This window comes from Lissotriton helveticus, chromosome 5_1 (genome assembly GCF_964261635.1).
Source record: "Lissotriton helveticus chromosome 5_1, aLisHel1.1, whole genome shotgun sequence".
In the NCBI taxonomy this organism is placed as follows: Eukaryota; Metazoa; Chordata; class Amphibia; order Caudata; family Salamandridae; genus Lissotriton; species Lissotriton helveticus.
This window is the reverse complement of record NC_136065.1, coordinates 1,304,913,634-1,304,935,213: the sequence shown is the minus strand read 5'-3', so window position 1 is coordinate 1,304,935,213 and position 21,580 is coordinate 1,304,913,634. Positions and strand designations below refer to the sequence as shown.

Below are 21,580 nucleotides of genomic sequence, written 5' to 3'. Positions count from 1 at the left end.
TCTAGGCTGCCAGTCTGCTCAATGAAGGCGGAAAGATGGTGATTGACGTGCTTCTCCGTCAGTTTGCCGATGAATGGCAGAAGGGAAATTGGCCTCAGATTGGTCATATCTGACCAGGGGATGGCGGTGTTTTTCCTGATAGGCTTGACCATGGCCTCCTTCCACACCCGGGGGACCAGTCCCTCAGACAGGGAGCGATTGATCACCGTCCGAATGCAGGGGCTGAGGACACTCCCAATGAGGTGCATGACACGGGCAGGTACAGGATCTACTGGGCTACCTGACTTAATGGTCCCAATCAGGGAGTTGACCTGGTCTAAGGTGATCTCAGGGATGAATAATAGTGAGGCTGGAGCAGCGCAGGCTGTTCCAGGCTGGAGACTGGAAGAGGGGACATTTTCATCCGCGGATGGGCTTGATTGGGAGATATTTCGGTAAATAGTATCAATTTTATCCGAGAAAAAACCGGCCGTGTCATCGCACAGTTTTTGGGTCAGCACTTCTGCACTGTCGCAAGCGACAGGCTTGGTGAATGTGCAGAGCACCTGGTACAACATTTTGGGGTCGTTGCCGGCCCCAGAGAGTTGGGAGATAATGTGGGACTTACGGGCAGCTCTGATGTTTTTATGATAGAGTCTCATTGCTGAGCTATACCTGTCTCTATCGACAGTGCTGCGTGAGAGTCTCCAGGATTTCTCCAACTTTCTGCAGGCCCTTTTCTCCGCGCGCAGTAAGTCTGAGTACCATAGTTCTTGCTTGCGGTCTGACCGCTGCTTGCAGTGTCTTAGGGGGGCGATAAGGTTGACCGCCGTACTCAAGGCATTATTGAATTTGGACAAGGCCAAATTGGGGGAGTCTGAGGGGAGAAAGTCAGGAGGTATAAAGGCCGTTCTAAAAGAATCGGCGGACACCTTATGCCACTGCCTGCGCCATAGCGGCAGGGGGACAGGGTTGGGGCGTTCCTCCGAGAGAGTGGGGAGGGAGAAGTTGATTACAAAGTGGTCGGTCCATTCCACCTGTATTGGGGGGTAACAGGTCAGGGAGTGGGAGTTAGATAAAATTATATCGAGGGTATGACCAGCCTGATGAGTCGGACCCCGGTTGCACTGTTTAAAGCCAAGGGCAGATAAGTCAGTCAACAGGTTGCGAGTTTCAGCGTTGTCAGATAGTTCGCTGTGGACATTGAAGTCCCCTAGGAGTACAAAATTAGTCCCTGATCTGATATGGGGAGCTAGTGTCTCCAGGAGGATGGTCGAGGCCTCAGTGTAGGGACCCGGAGGGCGGTACACCAATGCTCCTTTCCAGTAAGCTAGGGGCGAGGAACCAATTTTAAAAACCAGAATCTCAATGTCGTTGGTACAGCATTGGTCAAGAAGAGTGACCGTAAAAGTGTCTTTGTAGATTACCGCGACCCCGCCGCCGGTTTTAACAGGGCGGTCTAGCCTAAGAATCTTATACCCCGAAGGGACTCCCAAGGTGATAGCAGGGACCAGGTGGGGTTTAAGCCAGGTCTCGGTGCAGAAGCAGTAGTCGGGGCGGGTTGAGTGTATTAAGTCCCAAACCTCCGAATGGTGCTTCGGGAGAGATCTAACATTACATAATATGCTGTTGCCCCTGGGGGACAAGGGGCTGGAGCCTTCAGGGGTTGGAGTGTCTGCAAAGGGGGGACCAGGATGTGACTGAAAGTGACAATGTTTTTAAACCCAGATCTGTGACTGGGGCTGAATGTTTTGCCATTGTGCAACATTCCGTCCATCATCTTGTGTGTTTAGCGCTGTACTACTCCATCTGTGCACTGTATGTTTTCTACCCAGTTCCCAGTTCTTGCCCAAGTCCCTGACTGTGTTCCCAACATAATCTGGAAAGCCCCTGACAGAAGGACCAACCTACATTTCCAGGGTCACTTGTGAGGTTTCTTTGCATTCAAGTCGATGCCATTTTCTGTTACATTTTTGTTTTAACATCTTGAAGGTGTGTCATAATGAGAGGTTTAAGAAAGAAAAACACCAGTGCATCATTTAGTTTGTGCAGGGCAGTTCACCAGTGCTCAACAATGAGAGGCGTTTAATGTCTACTTTACAATATGAGAATGTTAACCCTAGTCCTGAAGCAATGAATCCTCTTATGAGAAATGGGCATTTACGTTCTGAATATTTTTCTCATTGGCTCTCAAACACCTCTTTGCCAGATCCTGACTTAATCTTTTGTCCTGCTACAGATTCAATGTCTTTGTCAGCATTGCAAAAGGAGAATGATTCCATACTCAGTTTGCTGTACACAAATTCTGATTCTCACACGTCTGCTATAAGTGGTTATAAAATACTAAATTCAACCACATAACTAAAAAAAGAGCAGATTAATTTCATACCTGTTTTCCATTCAAATAATGTTACCCAATCGTGTAGTCTGGTAAACATCACAGTCCTGGATACTAAAGGGACCTTGTTAAATACCACATTCAAAGTAAACAATAATCAGTTTAACAAAACAGAGAAAAGACCTACTAGAACACAGGCGGCTGATAGCTAGTTTGAACAAAATCCAAGGTATAGGTGTGTTGCTTGTTGTGAAATTGCCAAGTCTACCACGGTCCATGTAAAGAAAGAACTGCAGTCTTCACAGGATATAATTACATCTAAGATTCTTGAATTGCAACAAGCGGATAAAATGTTATAACCCAGAGTTTAAGAGGGAATCTAAAACCCCTGTACAAGACAACTTTTCCACCTCTATGTAGCCTCCTTAGAAATGGAAAATGAAGCCTTGCGCTCTCCTTTGGGTTCCCCTCAGAGCTGTTCCAGAGATTGTGTGAATAATACTGTGCCTGATCACTTATATTCCACCCAGAAAAGCCACAGTACCTTGTCTCAGTGTTGTTAATCAAAGTATGTGTTTAAAGTCTGAATTTTCTAACTCCTCTGGTGTTTTGTCTTCTAGTGCAAAATTACATCTAGGTGCTACATCTGAGATGTGTCCCTTCTCTTTTCAGGAACCCCAAACTGTGGGCAAAACCCAAAACATCTCTTTGCTTTCTTTTTCTGGTAGTGAAGTCAGTTCTATCTCAGAATTAACTCAGGCCATTGACATACTGACAAAACCTGAACCCGTGACCCACATAATCCCTGATGTGATAATATCCTTTGATTCAGACCACACACTTGATTCAACCGCTGCGACTGAAGCCAACCTCTTCATTCAGAAGGAACAAAATCCTGACCCCTTGTTTGCTCTCTCGCCTTCAAGTACACCACATTTTAAGAAGTCAGGAAATATCACTCTATGCTCTGATGCATCTAACACCTTGCAATATAGAGGTAAATTGAAAACCTTTCCAAAGACCAAGTAATCTCTGATCTGTTTCCTCTGACATGTGAACTGCCAAATGGTAAAGGGAATCTGGTCATCAGAGACTCTAAGAATAGCAGTAATCTTCCCGTAGAAAGCTCTTCAGTGTGTTTTAAGGGGCCATGGAACTGTGAAGATTTCACTATTGACAACAGGGAATCTACTGTTCACAAGTTATTGCCATTCCCAGAACTTAAAGTCGGTCATCCTTGTGCCTCTCTGCCATCAGCTAGTCTGCTTTCAGAGTCTCCAGAGTCCTCAGCCAGCCTCCTGCTTTCAGAGTCCTCAGCCGACCTGCTGCTTTCAGAGTCTAAGAGTCCTCAGTCAGCCTGATGCTTTCAGAGTCTCCAGAGTCATCAGTCGACTTGATGCTTTAAGAGTCTCCAGAGTCCTCAGCCGACCTGCTGCTTTCAGAGTCTCCAGAGTCCTCAGACAGCCTGCTGCCTCCTAAACTTCAGACTGCAGCTTGCCTACCATCTGAGCCCGAGCCTGCAGCTTGCCTGCCATCTGAGCGAGAGCCTGCAGCTTGCCTGCTATCTGAGCGAGAGCCTGCAGCTTGCCTGCCATCTGAGCGAGAGCCTGCAGCTTGCCTGCCATCTGAGCACGGGGCTGCAGCCTACCCGCCATTTCAGAATGAGCCTGCAGCTTTCCTGCCATTTGAGCGCGAGACTGCAGCGTGCCTGCCATTTGAGCGCGAGCCTGCAGCTTGCCTGGCATCTGCCGGGAGCCTGCAGCCTGCCTGCCATCTGAGTGCGAGCCTGCAGCGAGCCTCCCAGCCTTCTGAGCTCGAGCTTGCCTGCCATTAGTACCGGAGCCTCCAGGCTGCCTGCATCCAGAGCCCAAGACCTCAACTCACCTGCCTACTAAGTCAGAGACTTCAGCCTTTCTGACTTCATAGCCAGAGCTTCCAGGCTGCCTGCCTTCAGAGAACCAGAGCTTCCAGGCTGCCTGCCTTCAGAACCAGGGGTTCCAGGCTGCCTGCCTTCAGAACCGGAGCTTCCAGGCGGCCTGCCTTCTGAACCAGAGCTTCCAGGCGGCCTGCCTTCTGAACCAGAGCTTCCAGGCGGCCTGCCTTCTGAACCAGAGCTTCCAGGCGGCCTGCCTTCTGAACCAGAGCTTCCAGGCGGCCTGCCTTCTGAACCAGAGCTTCCAGGCGGCCTGCCTTCTGAACCAGAGCTTCCAGGCGGCCTGCCTTCTGAACCAGAGCTTCCAGGCAGCCTGCCTTCTGAACCAGAGCTTCCAGGCGGCCTGCCTTCTGAACCAGAGCTTCCAGGCTCCCTGCTGTCAGAACCAGAGTCTCCAGCCTTTCTGACTTCAGAGCCACAGCTTCCAGGCTGCCTGCCTTCAGAAACAGGGGTTCCAGGCTACCTGCCTTCAGAACCAGGGGTTCCAGGCTACCTGCCTTCAGAACCAGGGGTTCCAGGCTACCTGCCTTCAGAACCAGGGGTTCCAGGCTACCTGCCTTCAGAACCAGGGGTTCCAGGCTACCTGCCTTCAGAACCAGGGGTTCCAGGCTACCTGCCTTCAGAACCAGGGGTTCCAGGCTACCTGCCTTCAGAACCAGGGGTTCCAGGCTACCTGCCTTCAGAACCAGGGGTTCCAGGCTACCTGCCTTCAGAACCAGGGGTTCCAGGCTACCTGCCTTCAGAACCAGAGCTTCCAGGCTGCCTGCCTTCAGAACCAGGGGTTCCAGGCTGCCTGCCTTCAGAACCGGAGCTTCCAGGCGGCCTGCCTTCTGAACCAGAGCTTCCAGGCGGCCTGCCTTCTGAACCAGAGCTTCCAGGCGGCCTGCCTTCTGAACCAGAGCTTCCAGGCGGCCTGCCTTCTGAACCAGAGCTTCCAGGCTCCCTGCTGTCAGAACCAGAGTCTCCAGCCTTTCTGACTTCAGAGCCACAGCTTCCAGGCTGCCTGCCTTCAGAAACAGGGGTTCCAGGCTACCTGCCTTCAGAACCAGGGGTTCCAGGCTACCTGCCTTCAGAACCAGGGGTTCCAGGCTACCTGCCTTCAGAACCAGGGGTTCCAGGCTACCTGCCTTCAGAACCAGGGGTTCCAGGCTACCTGCCTTCAGAACCAGGGGTTCCAGGCTACCTGCCTTCAGAACCAGGGGTTCCAGGCTACCTGCCTTCAGAACCAGGGGTTCCAGGCTACCTGCCTTCAGAACCAGGGGTTCCAGGCTGCCTGCCTTCAGAACCAGGGGTTCCAGGCTGCCTGCCTTCAGAACCAGGGGTTCCAGGCTGCCTGCCTTCCGAACCAAAGCTTCAAGACTGCCTGCCTTCCGCACCAGAGCTTCAAAGCAGCCTGCTTTCAGCACCAGAGCATCCAGGCTCCCTGCCTTCAGCATCAGAGCTTCCAGGCTCCTTCTAGTTTTGAGCCTCTATCTTGGCTACTTTTTCCCGCCTGTGCCTCCAGTTTGCCACCCTTCAGAGGTCTCAGTACGTATACATTCTGAGATTGAATCTCCAGCAATAGAGACAAAACTCTCAACATGTAAGCCTCCTGGGACTCCTGCATACCTGCTTCCAAAGACCGCTGCATGTGAGTCTTTTGTATGTTTTACTCCAGGGCCAGAAATGTAGGTCTGCTTCCTTAAAGTCCTGGGACAAGAAGTGACACAAGGATGATAGGTCTTCTTTTCATTCTATTAATCAACTGTGGAACCTCAGGTTAGTGTTTGGCTCAGTTGTTATTGGTCATTGTTGATTATCGAGGTTAGCATTGTGCACTTAACAAAACCATTCTGTGCATTTACTCCAGTTTCTTTGCAGTAGATAATAAGAGGAGGTAGGCTGGCTCACTTTGTTGTCTGGGGCGAGGTGGGAGAGGGAGATTGTAATAAGGACTTCCAGGAGACAAGACGAGTGTCTTCAAAAAGGAATTTATTCTTTTACGTTGAAGCACCCACGACCGGACGCCCCCGCTCCGCTCCAGGTCATCAAGCAACTGATTAACGTTGCTAGAATCCTAGAGCAGGACGGTGGTACCCGAACATGGAACACAGTTCAAATGCATACAACATCACATGTGTCCTCGCACCGTAGTACAGCGCAAGGACGTAACTTCAAATCAATACACTACAACTTCTCCCCCTTTACAAGGAGGACAAAATTCAATATCTCAAAATAGAAAAAAATTAAGAAAAACATGAAAAAGTTTATGATAACACATAATCATTTAACCTTGCAGGAAATCGCCTGCAACAAATTCCTAATTCCAAATCAGATTGAATATTATTACTTATGGGTTTAGAAATTGATGTGGGAAGGCCAGACTTAGTAGAATGATTAACAGAACCATTAGATGCAGTTGCACTGACACCACTTGTCATTGGAGTTTCGAGCCAAAAAGACCAATCACAGTGATCAAATTCTTCTTTAGTTAAATTGAGTAAAGAGCGTGCTTGTGAGGAAGATAAATGTACCAGAGCTCTTCTGTTCCACCAACCTCTACTGCCAAGTAAAGCAGAAGCTTTATTGACTGATGTGACCTGAACAGGAAATGAAAATTTCGAAGAACCTTTGGTGACCTTCTTAGGATTTTTAATAAGAACCCAATCACCAACTTTCAAATCAAGTGAAACCAAATTTTTACCAAAGTCATGTTTAGATTTCATGAGTTTTTTTTTTTTAAAACTCTGTCAGACAAGTTTTCGATGTCAACCTTTTTGTTGAATACCTTGTTGCCAAGATTGAGGTTACCATTCTTCTGAGTTAACCAATTGGGACACAATTTAGTGTGGACAAGTCTATTTCTCAAAAGAGAAAATGGGGAAACACCTGTTGTACAATGCGGGGAAATACTGTAGGACCACAACTTGGTTTCAAGAAAATTAATAACATCTTGGCGAGAGGAAATGGCTCTTTGTATAGCATCCTTAACCAATCTGTTAGCTCTTTCCACCAAGCCATTAGAGGTAGGGGAATAAAGAGCCACTTTATAATGAACATCATGTTCATTTAAAAATGAAGTAAACTTTTCAGAGACAAAATGAGAACCATTGTCTGTTATAACAATAGAAGGGGAACCTTCAATTAAAATAATTTTCTTAAAAATGTTACAGCATTGGTGGAATTAGCTGAATCACAGAACATGTGATACACCCATTTAGAATGATAATCAATCAATAAAATTAATAAGGTACTTCATATCATGAGAAAGTAACTCATACGGAACTGAAAAATCTAAAGCAACCTTTTCCCAAGGTTTCTCTGGGAAGGGAACAGAATGAAGAGGAGTATTCATGACTTTCCATTTTTTGTCAGAAAGCAAACACTCATGACAGGAGTCAATGAAAAACTTAACTTGAGATTCAATGGATGGCCACCAATGAGATTTAATGAGTTGAGACGTTTTCGATATACCAAGATGACCTTGATGTGGAAATTGAATAATATCGTTTCTGACGCCAGAGGGAGGAACACAAACCTCATGTCTCATTACCAAATCATTAACCAGGGATAACTCAGAGGCAACCATAGCGAAAGCCTTCAATTCATTAGAAAGCTTTCTACTCTCTGGCCAACCCTTTGAAATGTACTCAGCAACTAATTTCAAATTTTCGTCCCCATTATACGCCTCAAACCAAGACTGCTCAGTAATACTAGGACACAGTTTGATGGCATCAAGGGCAGCAACCACACATTCGATATCCCCAGCTTCCTCATCTCCAGAAACGTCTTGAAGGGCCATGCGTGACAAACAGTCAGCTCTGAAGTTGTTTCCCCCAGATATATGTTTAATGCAAAAATTGAATTCATGCCATTTAGACAAAAGTCTGACAAGTCTTGAAGAAGCTTTACCAAGACCATCGCCATTGACAAGTTGAGTGAGGAGTTTGTGATCAGTATATAAATCGAACTCACGTCCCCATATGTAGTTCTTAAACTTCTCTATAGTCCACACACAAGCGAGTGACTCGCGTTCTATGGTGCTATAATGTGTTTCCGAAACTTTAAGTTTCCTTGATGAAAAAGCTATTGTGTGCTCTTTTCCTGACACCCACTGACCATAGTCAGCTCCTAAACCTGTCAAACTGGCATCTACCATTAAGAAACATCTTGAAGAATCATGAAAAAGATGTAAAGCCGGAGCTTCAACAATCATGTTCTTGACTTGGTTGAAAGAGGCAGCAATATCCTCTGACCATTCAAACTTTGACCCCTTACGTAAAAGAGCACGTAATGGCTCTACTAATTGAGCATAGCCTTTGACAAATCGAGCATAATATTCTGCTAGGCCAAGAAAAGATCGAAGGGCATCTTTGTCCCTAGGAGGGGTGGCGTGAGTGATGGCTTTGATAAGAGAAGTTTTTGGTTTGATGCCCTCTGGTGACAAGGTATGACCTAAATATTCTAAAGACTGGGTACCAAACTTGCACTTATCAGCTCTGACTGACATACCCGATTCTTCAAGCTTGCGTAAGACTGCATTTAAATTCAACAAATGCGACTCCCAATCGTTAGAATAAATCAAAATGTCGTCCTGGTAGGCTTGGACTCCGGGCATGTTCTCGAAAAGATTGTCCATAATCTTATTAAACACACTGGCCGCGGAGGCCAAACCAAAAGGAAGTTTTAAATACTTGTAAACTCCAAAGGGAGTAACAAATGTGGTAAGTTCCTGACTATCCTTGGCTAGTGGTACCTGATGGTAAGCTGACCGCAAGTCAATAATTGAAAAATATTTTGCACCCCCTAAATTAGCCAGCAGATCATGAATTTTCGGGAGGGGGTGGCAGTCAACTAGGATATTCTTATTTAATGTGCGCAAATCGGCACATAATCTCACCTCGCCATTTTTTTTCCTAACTATAACGATGGGAGAAACCCGTTTGAAGGTGCAATAACACCATTATCACATAAGGATTGAAGGACAGATTTGAGTTCATCCTTAGCACTAATGGGTACAGATGGAACCTTATGAACCACTGGATTTGTTTGAGACTTCAGTCTGATTTGATGTTGAAATCCCTTTACAGTACCTGGTTTGTCAGAAAAAACATTGGGAAACCTATCTAAAATTTGTTTTATGTCAGAACTATGATCAGTGAGAGCTAGACATACGGATTTCACCGGTGGAATGGGGATATAATCTTGGGGAGGTTCACCCACTACAATTGGATTTTCAGAACCAGGAATTAAATATAGACCCATTTTCGCAAGGTCTTGCCATCCAATTAAATTGCGACCCTTGACAGCAACATATATTTTTGTAATGATGGACCTACCTAAACATTCCAATATAGAGTTAAAATAGCCCAGCATGTCAATGTCAAACTCACTGAATGCTTTCAGGTTGACATCAGTTTTATATCAGCAAATAGAATTATTCCACTTCTCATAAAATACAACATCTGACAAAATGGTGATAGGAGATCCGGAATCAGCCATTATAGTAATCTCAACATCACCAAAAAGTGCAGTACCTACAGGACCTTTGACTGATTTTGAAGAGACAATTGAGTTGCATTCAATGGAAACCACCATATTTTGAAACTGGCCAACACAATCTTCTACATTCTCAGGATTTTCAATACTGTTGACTCTGGTAGGTCTCTTCACAGACCTGCAAGAGCCTTGGAAATGACCTAACTTCTTACATAATACGCATCTTTTCCCAAGAGCAGGACAAGTGGGGTTATTACCATGATGTGACTTCGACCCGCATCTGTAACAAATAGCATTACTTTTCCTATACATTTGTTTAAACGGCTTGTTAACATTAACAACATTAACAGAACTTGAATTTTCAAATGAAACACTTTGACTAGGAGTGCGAGGTTGATCATTCTGTAGAACTCTGGATGTGGTAACAGACCTCTCAATACTCTTCGCGATATCAATAGTTTCTTGAAGTGTCGGTTTTCTACAACTCAATAAACGTTCTTGGATTTGTTTTGAGTAGCAGGCAAAAATAAATTGATCCCGAGTATATATATCTGGATTTGCTTCAAACTCACATGTTGAGGCTAAAACTCAATTGTGCAATATACTCTTCTACTGACTCATCCTCACGTTGTCTCCTTTTAAAAAAATTATGTCTCTCAAGCATTTCATTTGACTCCTCATCATACTGTTTTGCAAGGCGAGATAAGGCTTCCTTATAAACATCCTAATGATCAGCATCACCAGCCTCTCCGGCAGGAGCTGGAAATTTTGGCAGATTTTCAAAAACATTTTGAGCTGCGACGCCCAAACAACCATATAGGATCGCCACTTTCCTTTCTGGGCTAAACTTAACACCATCAATAGCAATAATGTGATTAGCGAAAGCCTTGACCCATTGACGCCATGGAATGGCTGGCTTACCCGGATGTTGTAGAAAAGGAGGAAGTTGAGCAAACTGCTGAGAGGAGGCCATGACAAAAGGGAAGAATGAGTGATAAATACTTTGTCAAAAAGCTATACAGGTAAAATATCCAATAAAGCTGTAAATACATAATTATTGTACAAACATCATGAATAAAAATCAATAAAACATGTGAAAATGCTTTTAAATTAAAATAATGGTCTTGTCCCTTTATAAGTGTGAAGTTATAACAAGTTTGTGCAAGGTGTGCTTGTCACCTGACAAGATGCAAGCCGAATGTGAGTCTGTAAGCTTAAGTATTTGTGCAGGCAACTAAGTCTTAAAGTAAAAATGGTGTGCCTGTCACGATGTAGAAATTTTGAAGATCATACCTTAAAAACAAATCCAATACCTCCAAAAGAAACCAATTTCCATCTTTTTCCTGCAGCGTCAGCGCAGCGCTAGCGTTTAACTATGTTGCCAGGTAACCACATGGGCAAAATTGCTGCCTGACGCTGCGCGATGACGTGGTGATTGAGAGCGTTTGACTCACGTTGGTGTAAATAAGCGTGGGGGCAGGATCACGCTATGACGATGCAGCCGTGGTGACGTGCGAGCCTGCCGCCAAGCCAATGAAGTCGAGAAGCATCAAAGACACAAAAAATGCCGCAAATCCAAAATCCAATTTGAAAGAGTGCTTCTTGGGTGAGCAAAACAACTCTGGGGATGTGACAAGGCAGAAAATATAAGTAGAGGTGCCAAGGTAGATCAATTTCGTCGGTGGGTGCTTGTTGAAGATGAGTTCTTGACCCGTCGCCAATTGTAATAAGGACTTCCAGGAGACAAGATGAGTGTCTTCAAAAAGGAATTTATTCTTTTACGTTGAAGCACCCACGACCGGACGCCCCCGCTCCGCTCCAGGACATCAAGCAACTGATTAACGTTGCTAGAATCCTAGAGCAGGACAGCGGTACCTGAACATGTAACACAGTTCAAATGCATACAACATCACATGTGTCCTCGTACTGCAGTACAGCGCGAGGACGTAACTTCAAATCAATACACTACAGAGATTTGGGTCCTTACAAATGGTTGAAGGATGACTAGATAGACTAGAAGAGATTAAGGTCCTTATTACAAGTTTGTCGGTCCTCCTGCAGCACAGCCACCATTGCACCTCTAGCAGGACAGCCATGACAGTGGTGCGCCCGCAAGCCAGATTCAGAGTTGCATCCAGGGCGGCGGGTGGTGCTGAGGCGGTCTCACGGTGGCCTTTATGTTAGGCTCATAGGACAGCCTGAATAGCAGACCGTGGCTGCAGGAGTGCCGGCAGCACATTCCTGCACCACATAGAATGCACCATGTCGTGCATGCCACTATGTGCAGGAACAAGGGTGCAATTCTAGTGGGGCACACCACGCCCAGAATCGTGGGGGGGGCCTTACTTGCATCCCCGCCACACTTTTAATTGTGGGCATCCCGTCGTGAAATGGGCAGTGGATTTGCAAGTCGGAATATGCTCTGCAGTGCCGCATCAGCACTGCCAGAAAATTCCCTGGATACGGGCAGAGGAGGCGGTCCTGTGGCAGTCTGACCACTACACTCTGAATAAGATGGGCAGACCCAGAGGGGTGGCAGTGGTCAGAACTCCATCGCGAGTAAGACGGTCCCAAGACCCTTAAGTATTGTTAGATTGTTGGGATGAAAAGAAGGAGAGATTATCTATGAAATGAGGTGTGGGCAATTTGCAGCAGTACAATAACAGAGAGTAGGAGACAGTTATGTGACTTATAGTAGGCTATATTCAGAGAGAGGAGGCACGCAAAGGATGAAAGGCAAGGAAAGGGTCATTAGACAGAAAGAGAGGAGTAGGAAACAAATGAGTTTCGAATCAGGTACATTTTCATTCAGGGTTTTTAGGAATTTTGTCAGAGGAGGCGTTTTGAGATACTAGACAATCTGAGGAAGTACGGCTGTAGAGAAACATTATTTAAAATGTGTGATAGTGTATCGTATTGTAACATCCACATAGCACCCACCACCACCATGTGGAAGCTGAAGTGCCCACCCACGCACCGGGATAGCATGTTACACTGAAGTCGCTGGGCAGTAATGTTAATCCCGGGGAAACTGTTTAACTGCAGTTATTTCTCTTTCTAGAAGTAGTGAAAGCCACTGCAATTACATTGGGAACTGCACTATTGGTACCAGTGCAGTTAGTCCACTTCCTTTAAGTACCAATTACTCCATCAATAGCACTGCCAACATCTGCAGGATCCACAAATACAGAGTTTAATCAGCAAGGTTTTCTTTGCATTCTCGGACTTGAGGTTGTGTATCTCGAATCGTTAAATTGTAAAAACATTTTTTAAAAAGGCTGCTAATTAGATAGAGCTACTAGATGCGAGCAAAGTGGCACATTTTGATAGTGCTCCCAAAGAAAATTCCTCCAATCTCAAACAAAATCCTCAATTAAGACGCTCACTGGAAACATTTCAGAACTATTTTCTGAATACATGGTCACCAACCCTTAAACTTACAAGAAGAGTGAATTAAAAAAACATACCTCTTTGTTTTACTCCTGCCTGCACCAGGGCCTAGAAATTGACAAAAAAGACATTGTTAGGCCCTTCCTTTGACACAGGCTACCAAATTTCATATCCTTCTAAGTCTTTGGATTTATGGTGATACTTCATAGCAAACCACTTACCTTTTCTCCTCCAGGTCATGATGCTCAGCACTACCCGACTGCCTTCCTCTCACAGCTGCTATGGAGGCATCCACCATTAGAAACACGCAGCACAAAGGTTCTCAAAGCAAGTTGGCCTTTGAAATTAAAAGGTGATTTTGGTTACTACATTGTCAGCAAAAAGTCTAAAATATTTTGGCAATGCCCACATCCTCTTCAAAAGATGTAATACTTATTTATTTTGAATAAATTATTTGCATACTGTTTACCTCCCAGCCAACTATGAAGAACAAATTCATGAATAGGGTTTAGACAGAATATTTAAGAGAATTTATCCCTGCCACTCAGGAAGTAAAACAAATACTTGGAGCCAGATTCACAAAGGTAAACGTAGATGTTTGGTCTAAATTTAGACCAAACCATTAAGTTTACGATTTGGGAATTCCCAAAGGACATTTACGAGTACTATCTTTATGCCCGCACTCAGGGTGGAGATTCGTCCCGCTTGCAGACATAATCAAGAGTACTCGGAAAATGCCCTTTGTGAATTCCCCACGTTGCAAACTTAGACATTTGGTCTAAGTTTAGACCAAACGTTGAAGTTTACCGTTTTAGAATTGCGCCCATAGACCTGTTCTACAACATACGGATCTCTTAAGAAATCAAACCCAGAGGCTGATTTTAGGCAACACTGCGCTGCACCAGAAAGCAGAATCTCACAGGATATTTAAATATTACATCAAGTCTTGTGGAGACCCACCCTGCCGGCCCTGAAAACCCAAGATTAAACCTAGCAAAAATCTTGTATCACAGGACTGGTGGTTGAAGGGTCAGGTCACTTGCATGGGTCAAGCATTCCTTGCCATATTTCCATAGTAAAAGAATACACTGCACAAGACAGATGCTTTTGAATTGTTAATTAATTTACATTCTGTTTTTTTCACCTCTGTATGAAAAATGCCATTGGCCTTTTGATGAAAGTTTTCCTTATTGACTCGTTGTACAATAGATTAAAGGATAGGTCACTGTTATATAAGACAATTAAAATATGAATCCTGGAAGACAAGTGCCAACTTGAGCAGTCACTCCTGTCCCTGGACCATGAAACCTTTAAGTGCACAAACTGATTCCTCAGACCGTGCACTATGAACATTTTAGGCTTGGTGCAACTATTGCAGTGCTTTCCTAATAATGTGAAGGTTTCAAGACTAGGCATAGATCTTGAGAAGAGCTCTATATTGGATCCACTCCTTCCTCCATGATCGTAGCCAACAAATATGAAAAGTGTCTGTCTGCATCCTCTATTCAGAAAGTCTGCTTCTGAGTGCTACAGGCTCAGCCGCCTCGCCATTACTTACTTGTGACTAATAGCACAGGTTTGTGGCCCATGTGATGCACTTTCAAATGGATGTACTTGCACATTTATACCAAAAATTATTTGCCTAGGTGAGAAGCCCTGAAATTAAATTGAAAACTATCTAAATAATGCCTACCACTGTATTCAAGATAGTTTCCTTTGTTTGAATAGAGCAAAAACTGTCAGAATTATATTCCCTTTAATGGCCTCAAAACAAGGAAAGCCCTCCACCTTATTTCCTGCAAGTACTATTCAACACAGACATGGCCTTACAACACAAATCAACACAGTGGTCAAATGCATTCTGTCTGTTGCAGGGATTCTGCTGAGGAATAGACTATGCTTTGGACTATACAACATCAGTTGTTAGGGACTGAGTCACCATACCAACTCAGTACCATGAGCCTGAGTCAGACTAGCTATAGTGTCTCACTTGTCCTCCTACTCATAACCACAGGAGCAAGTGAATTGAAACCACACAACACAACATTCCAAACCCTCTCAGGGTTCGTGGTGACAGGACGCTCACTTTCGCTCACACACTCATCCACAATAAGATATGAAAGAGACACAAACAACGTTTGAACTGTTTATTTAAATTATTGGGCTCTGAAATGCAGTATATGTGCCACTATAAGCAAACAACTGCCTAGCAAGAATACCATCAGTATTATCAATAAACGTATATAATGAAAAGCCCTGTCATATTATAACACAGAATAGCCTAACTCCCCTCCCCCTCTACAGAATCAAACTGATTATACAGCAAAGATCTCTGGGTTTACCAGCAGACCCTGTACTTTAGCCAACACAGATGAATGTTCTACATCTCATTTACAACTGTGATCTTCTCTCAGGAATTATCGGTCTCTCTCTGGGTGTTACATTATTGTGCATACCTATATCACAAGGCTGACATGCTCATAAACAACAGCTGCATTTCTGTGCTGTGTCTAGATGCGAGTGCCCGACCAGAACAAGATAACAAGGGACATAGTTGTTTGATCTTGTCTGTTGTTCAGACTAATTCCCAGGAAAGAAGAGAACGAAAAAACAACTGCAGGTTCGGTGTAAAAATATAATAGGGCACAGAAGCAAACATGATTATGTAATAACATGAGCAAAACGAATGCGGCCTGTATCGTGCGCAGTTAGGCTAATATAGCAAAAACTACAATAGGCCCTGTATAGAACACATGACACCCTCCCCTTGGTCAGGAAGGAAGCATGTAAGGCAATGACAGAAACAAGTGATAAGCAGTCTTAGGAATTAATATTATAACCATGTTGCTTTAAAAGATCAATAAATTACAATTTGAAAACAAAAATCTCCCATTAATTAGTGTCACAGGGATACAGTATGTATGCCGTCATAGTAGAGGTAAAGGACTCCATGATGGAGTCTGCATCCACATAGACAGCCAAATTTGCAGCCCAGTTCACAAGTTCTAACGAACCGACATGATCCTTGGTTCTAACAGATGTAAATACTATCAACGGGCAAACTGTGATGTTTCAATTAAACTTTCATTCAGCAATCGCTGTGCCAATGCACAGGAACTACCGTTAGCCATTTGCTATAGACTCGGATTCTGTAGATGTCAACATCCAAGGCAGCAGGTGTCTATAGAGTCAGTGCCCATTGAAAGGGGCACCAGATGCAGTGAAATACAAAAATTGCACACATGTGAAGTAAGCATGGCTGAATGTTAGACACCATCTGTAACAGAATCATTTTAAAGAGCTGAAGCATGCGCTCACGGTAGTGCTGGAGAGATGCCAGGTCGGCCGCAGAAGGATCATCCATTACAGAACAGCAAAAATAGGATGAGAATACCACAAATGAGGAACAGCTGTACCGGGATACCACCGAACACGTGTATAAATGCTGGCATTACTCCATAGATAGTTTGGAAAGAAGCGACAAGGCCAGAGCCTACAAGATTTAAAAAATGGGCTACATCCGCAGTATCAGAAGCATTAAATATTTGATTAATCAATTCCCCGAAATGCAGGGGTAGATTTGTTTTCAACAATTACTGTATTTCAACAGTAGTTCTAGCCACTTGCAATTCAAAGGTCTCGCGGGCAGATGTAAGGACACTTCTTTTTGAAACAATAATGCTAAGAGTCTGCTTAGCCTATAGAAATCTGCCTTCAAAGTCGGAATAGAAGGCAACAACAAGCGATCTACCACTCCATGTAGGAGGGGGAAACAGGATGTTAGTTAACCCACCAAATTGGTATACTCCTTGTATGTAATAAACCTGCAGCAAACTGTTTTCCAACAAAACTTGTGTGGACAGTTTATTTTGCGCAGCCCACTAAGTTATGCTAAGCGGGTGGTTTCCGATTTCGGCACTATGCGGCAGCCCGCGGTGCACGCAGGGGGCCCTGTAAGAGCGCTGCCCTCTTAGGGCCGCATTAGGCACCACCCTGCACCCAGTCGCAGGGACCCCGTCCTTTGGAGTCCCGCCTTCGTCCGGCACCTCTGCTGCATCATTTCCAGTGCTCAGTTGGGCTGGGGGCTGGTACCCCACCCACTGGCCACCCTCTTTGTCCCTCGCTGGACATGCTGTCACCATCCCATCCGCTTACTCTTCGTGCCGGCGGGAGGGCTGACTAAAGAACTGAACATATTAATGTATACATTTGTGTTGCAGGCAGAGTTACAGGGCAATCTGGAGGTTGATTGGTACGAGGGGAACCCTTTCAGGAGCACAATAAGGGTGCATTATGCCAAAATCCCAGGAGTCTATACGGCAGGACCTTGAGTGATACAATGGCGCCCGGTAGTCCTTCGGGCAGTTGTAAGCCTCAGCACCAGGGGCTTGCTTGGTTACGGAGAAATAAGTGACTAACTGGGAAACAGACGCAATATACAAGGCTGCCGCTTGCATATCACAACAGTCCTGATTATTAAGCATGACATGGCTTCCATTTGAAAGTATGGGTATGAAGGGAAGAATTGTGGAAACTGGTTTTCCTTTTAAATAACAAGCCAAATTAGGTGCTGAAACATTACATACGCCATGAATTTTTACATAGTGACAAACGAGTGAATGACCGGCAGTGGAGTGACACTACTCTCCGGTGAAAAAAATCTTCTCTGTCAGCACGTTCACAGCGATATGTAAAAGGCAGGGACCATAGCTCATGAATTTAGCAGCTCCCTAGGAGTTCATATTTACCTATCTGGAAATGTTTCATGCACGATGTAAACTGAAATGTTGATATGGGCAAACAGATAACTCTGTGTATTAACCATACAGCTGTAGGCGTTTCGACTAGGATTAATGGGATTATTTCTAATTTGGTATATGTTGCATCTTTCTTAGCCATTGATTCTTGTGTGTGCGTTAAATCAAAAGGCAGAAACAAAGCAGTACATTTCAAATAATGTCAGGGAATGTGTCCATTTTTGAAAGGTTGAAGTGCCTATCTAAACTGCATAATGGACTTGAACTGACTCTGACCAGGATACAATTTTTTTTTTAAAGCTCTTTTTATTAACAGTGCTCAATCTGATTGATATAGCCATCCGTTGGTCACAGTGCATCGGATAAACAGGCAGTGTAAGGCATACAGAATAATCACAGTTAGACAGCATCAAGACAATCACAGTAGCACTCATTACCCTAGGCCTCCCCCCATCCCCCTGTTTCTTCGCCAAGGCCCCCAGATCTTCTTCCATTTTTTAGGGCAACCCATGCTTTTATAAACGGTCTCCTCTGCCCTCTGGCACCAGTCCAAGTCCCGCTCCCACTGGTCCCACTGCGGAGGCGCTGACGCCCCCCAGGCCCTGACGATGTTCCTTTTAGCCACGCCCGCCGCCCTAGCCAGCCAGAGTTCCCCATATCTGGTCCAATCGGTGGGTCCCTTTATCATTAAAAGCAGCCATTTGGGTTCCCTCAGAACCGGAGACCCCACCATCTCTGTCATTATGTCCGTGACCTTGGTCCAGAAGGTGACGATCTCAGGACATTCCCAAAGTATGTGGTAGAAGGACCCTTCCCCTCCACATCCCCGAGCACACAAAGAGGACTGGCACCCCCCTCTCCCCAGGTATACAACAGAGTGCGGGGGTAGTACACCCGGTGCAGAATTTTAAGTTGCACCTACCGGAACCAGACCCTGATCGCAATTTCCCCATGGCTCTGCAGGGCATCCTGCCAATCGTCGTCGTCCAAGGGGCCCAAATCCCTCTCCCAGGTCGCCCCTAATGACACCAACGGGTCTGGCATATTGTTTATTAGCTTACAGTAGATCGTGGACGTTGGCCTGTCCAGAATGGGATCCAGCAGTAACCAATCCTCCATGGGGGAGTATTCCGGGACGGACGCACCCCCTCGAATCTGGGATCGCAGCGTATGTACGAGACGCATGTAGTAATAGTGCTGCGAGTCCCGCAAGTCATATTCCTTCTGCAAATATGCCAACGAGCGCGGGGCGTCCCCCTTCCACACATCCCCCAAATAGTCAATGCCAATGAGCTACCAACCCCTGAAGCCCTGCAGTCTGGCCACCTCACTCAGCTGCTCCCCAATCCATAAGGGAGTCCGACCCGTCAGGGACCCAGTCCACCCTAGAAACTGATTTGCTTCTTTCCAGCATTTGACCACTACTCTGGTGTGTGAGGGCAAATCAGTGCGTGCCCTCCTGGTGTACAGTAGGGACTCGCAGTTCCCGCCAGGCATCACTGAGCGATCTACTCTATAGGCCGGCTCAGACCTATCCGTATACACCCAGTCGTTCACCATCTGCAGCTGGGACGCCCAGTAGTATAACTGCACGTCCGGCAGGGACAGCCCACCGTCGTACACCCACCTTGTCAGCTTGCGCAGCGCAATCCGAGGGGCACCCCCGTCCCAAAGAAGCGTCCGCACCGCCTGAGATACTCTTTTGAAGAATCCCGGCGATACCGGATATGGGGTGTTTTGCAGGAGATATAATAGGTGGGGCATGAATCCTGACTGATCTACGTGGACCAGGTCTGGCAGTAACGGGAGCAACCTGTCCTCCAGGACCTCCGCTAGCACCTTTGCCCCCATATTTAGGAGTTAGTTCGGCCGGTAGGAGGAGCAGAAATCAACCGGCTTGCCCTCCTTATGTATAACCACAATTGTGGCCTCTCTCTGGTCCGGTGGTAACACGCCGACCTGACGTGCCTCTAGGTACATCTTTAGAAGGGGCCCGTAACACTATTCGATTGTTTCTTAAAGATCTCAACAGGCAGCCCATTAGGACCCTGCACCTTGTCCGATTGCAAGGAGTTAAGCGCGGCCCCAATTTCCTCTCCAGACAAAGCCGTCTCCAGGACATCACTCTGGGACTGCGACAGGGTGGGAAGCGCAAAATCCTGAAGGAATTCCGCACAATCCTGCTCCGTCCTAGTACATACAGGAGTATAAACCTCCTCCAGGAGTGTTGCGAACGCTTCCCCGATGTCAGTACTTGTGGTCACCAGGGCGCCCAACTTATCCCGCACTGCCGACACCCAGAAACGCTCTCTGTCTCTACGTTCCAGCCAGGCTAGGAGCTTTAGGGCTTTGTCTCCAACATCATATATACGGTGTTGCGTGACAAGGGCATAGGCCCACGCCTCGCCCTCCGCTAGGGCCTTTAGCTCTTTCTGCTCAAGTGCCAGGGCATGGCGACTCTCCGGTGAGGGAACCACCTCTTCCCCCCTCTCCAGCTCCGTGATTTCATCCTCTAACCTCCTAATCTGTAAGGATTCCTCCTTTTTAGCTCCAATCAGGGCCTGTGCCTGCCCCCGCAAGACAGTCTTATACGCCTCCCATAGAACAATATGTGATACTACGGATCCCTGGTTTTCCTTAAAGTAGAGCCGGGAGCCCTCCCTGAGTTTGTCACTTAACTTTTCATCATGGAGGTGCCAGGGGTCTATCCGCTGGAACACGGCCTTATTTACGACTGGCCCTTTCAAGATGGCACCCACCGGCGAGTGGTCTGAGAGACCCCGAGCGATGATTTGGGGATCTGAAAATTCCCCCAGTTGATCAGTCCGAGTCAAGAGGTGATCCAATCTCGAGAAGGACCCGTGCCTGGCCGAGTAAAACGTGTATTGTCTCACGGAGGGATGATGTGCCCGCCATAAATCGCTCAGGCCTAAAGACTCCAGGAAGCTCTGTAGCCCCAACTCCCCCCGGTAGCCCTGCCCCCCACCCGATCTGTCGAGATCCCCTGTAAGGACTGCATTAATATCTCCACCCACCATGAGCGTCCCAAGCGGAAGAGCCGTCAAGAAGTCGCCCAGTCGGGCATATGTCATTGAGTGGCAGCCCTGAAGGACATAGCTTGAGCAGAAAACAATCGTACGTCCCTCCCATCCTCCCACCAATGCCACCGTTCACCCCGAATCAACTGTCCACTTCCCAGAGAGTACTATAGGAAACGTCTTGCGTATGAGAATGCCCACCCCCTTGGAGCCAGACGTGAAGCCTGAGTGGGCAGCCATTCTGTACCCAAAATGATCCAGTGCTTGCCAGCTGTTGCCCCGCAAATGCGTCTCCTGACGGAGAACTACATCCGGGGAGTGTCGCTTCAGATGTTGTAGTACTAGGGTTCTTTTAATCTGGTTACCTAGGCCATTGACGTTCCACGTCCAAACCCTAGCCTGTGTCTGGGAGCCCATTCAGCAGTCGTGTCTCACCCACTGTACGACTGGAACCTACTACCTTGCCAGGAACTGCCCGCCACCGCTTCCCAAGAGGAACTGACAAAGAGATGAGCATAACCAACTCGTTTCTAACACCCCCCCCAACCCCCTCCCTGTAACAACCAAACACTCCATCGCCCCAACTCCCCCCTCCCAGTCTCCCTGCCAGGTGAGCCTCCAACCACCCACCAGTGAAAAATGCAGACTGCCTGTCGCCCCAAATCCA

At 46.2% G+C, this 21,580-nt stretch overlaps 1 protein-coding gene across 4 annotated transcripts in view; it reads right to left on the bottom strand.

Annotated features, from left to right (window-relative positions):
* Positions 1-21,580, bottom strand: part of LOC144755338 (SRSF protein kinase 3-like) — a 1,366,259-nt gene that overhangs the window by 1,308,290 nt on the left and 36,389 nt on the right. For all 4 annotated transcript variants that reach the window (XM_078644145.1, XM_078644144.1, XM_078644146.1 and 1 more), the window contains exons 2-3: positions 13,340-13,455; positions 13,196-13,226 (exon numbers count right to left, since the gene is read on the bottom strand). In XM_078644145.1, the coding sequence (XP_078500271.1) occupies positions 13,196-13,226; positions 13,340-13,358 (50 nt within the window). In that variant the 5' untranslated portion in view covers positions 13,359-13,455. The remainder of the gene's footprint in view (positions 1-13,195; positions 13,227-13,339; positions 13,456-21,580) is intronic.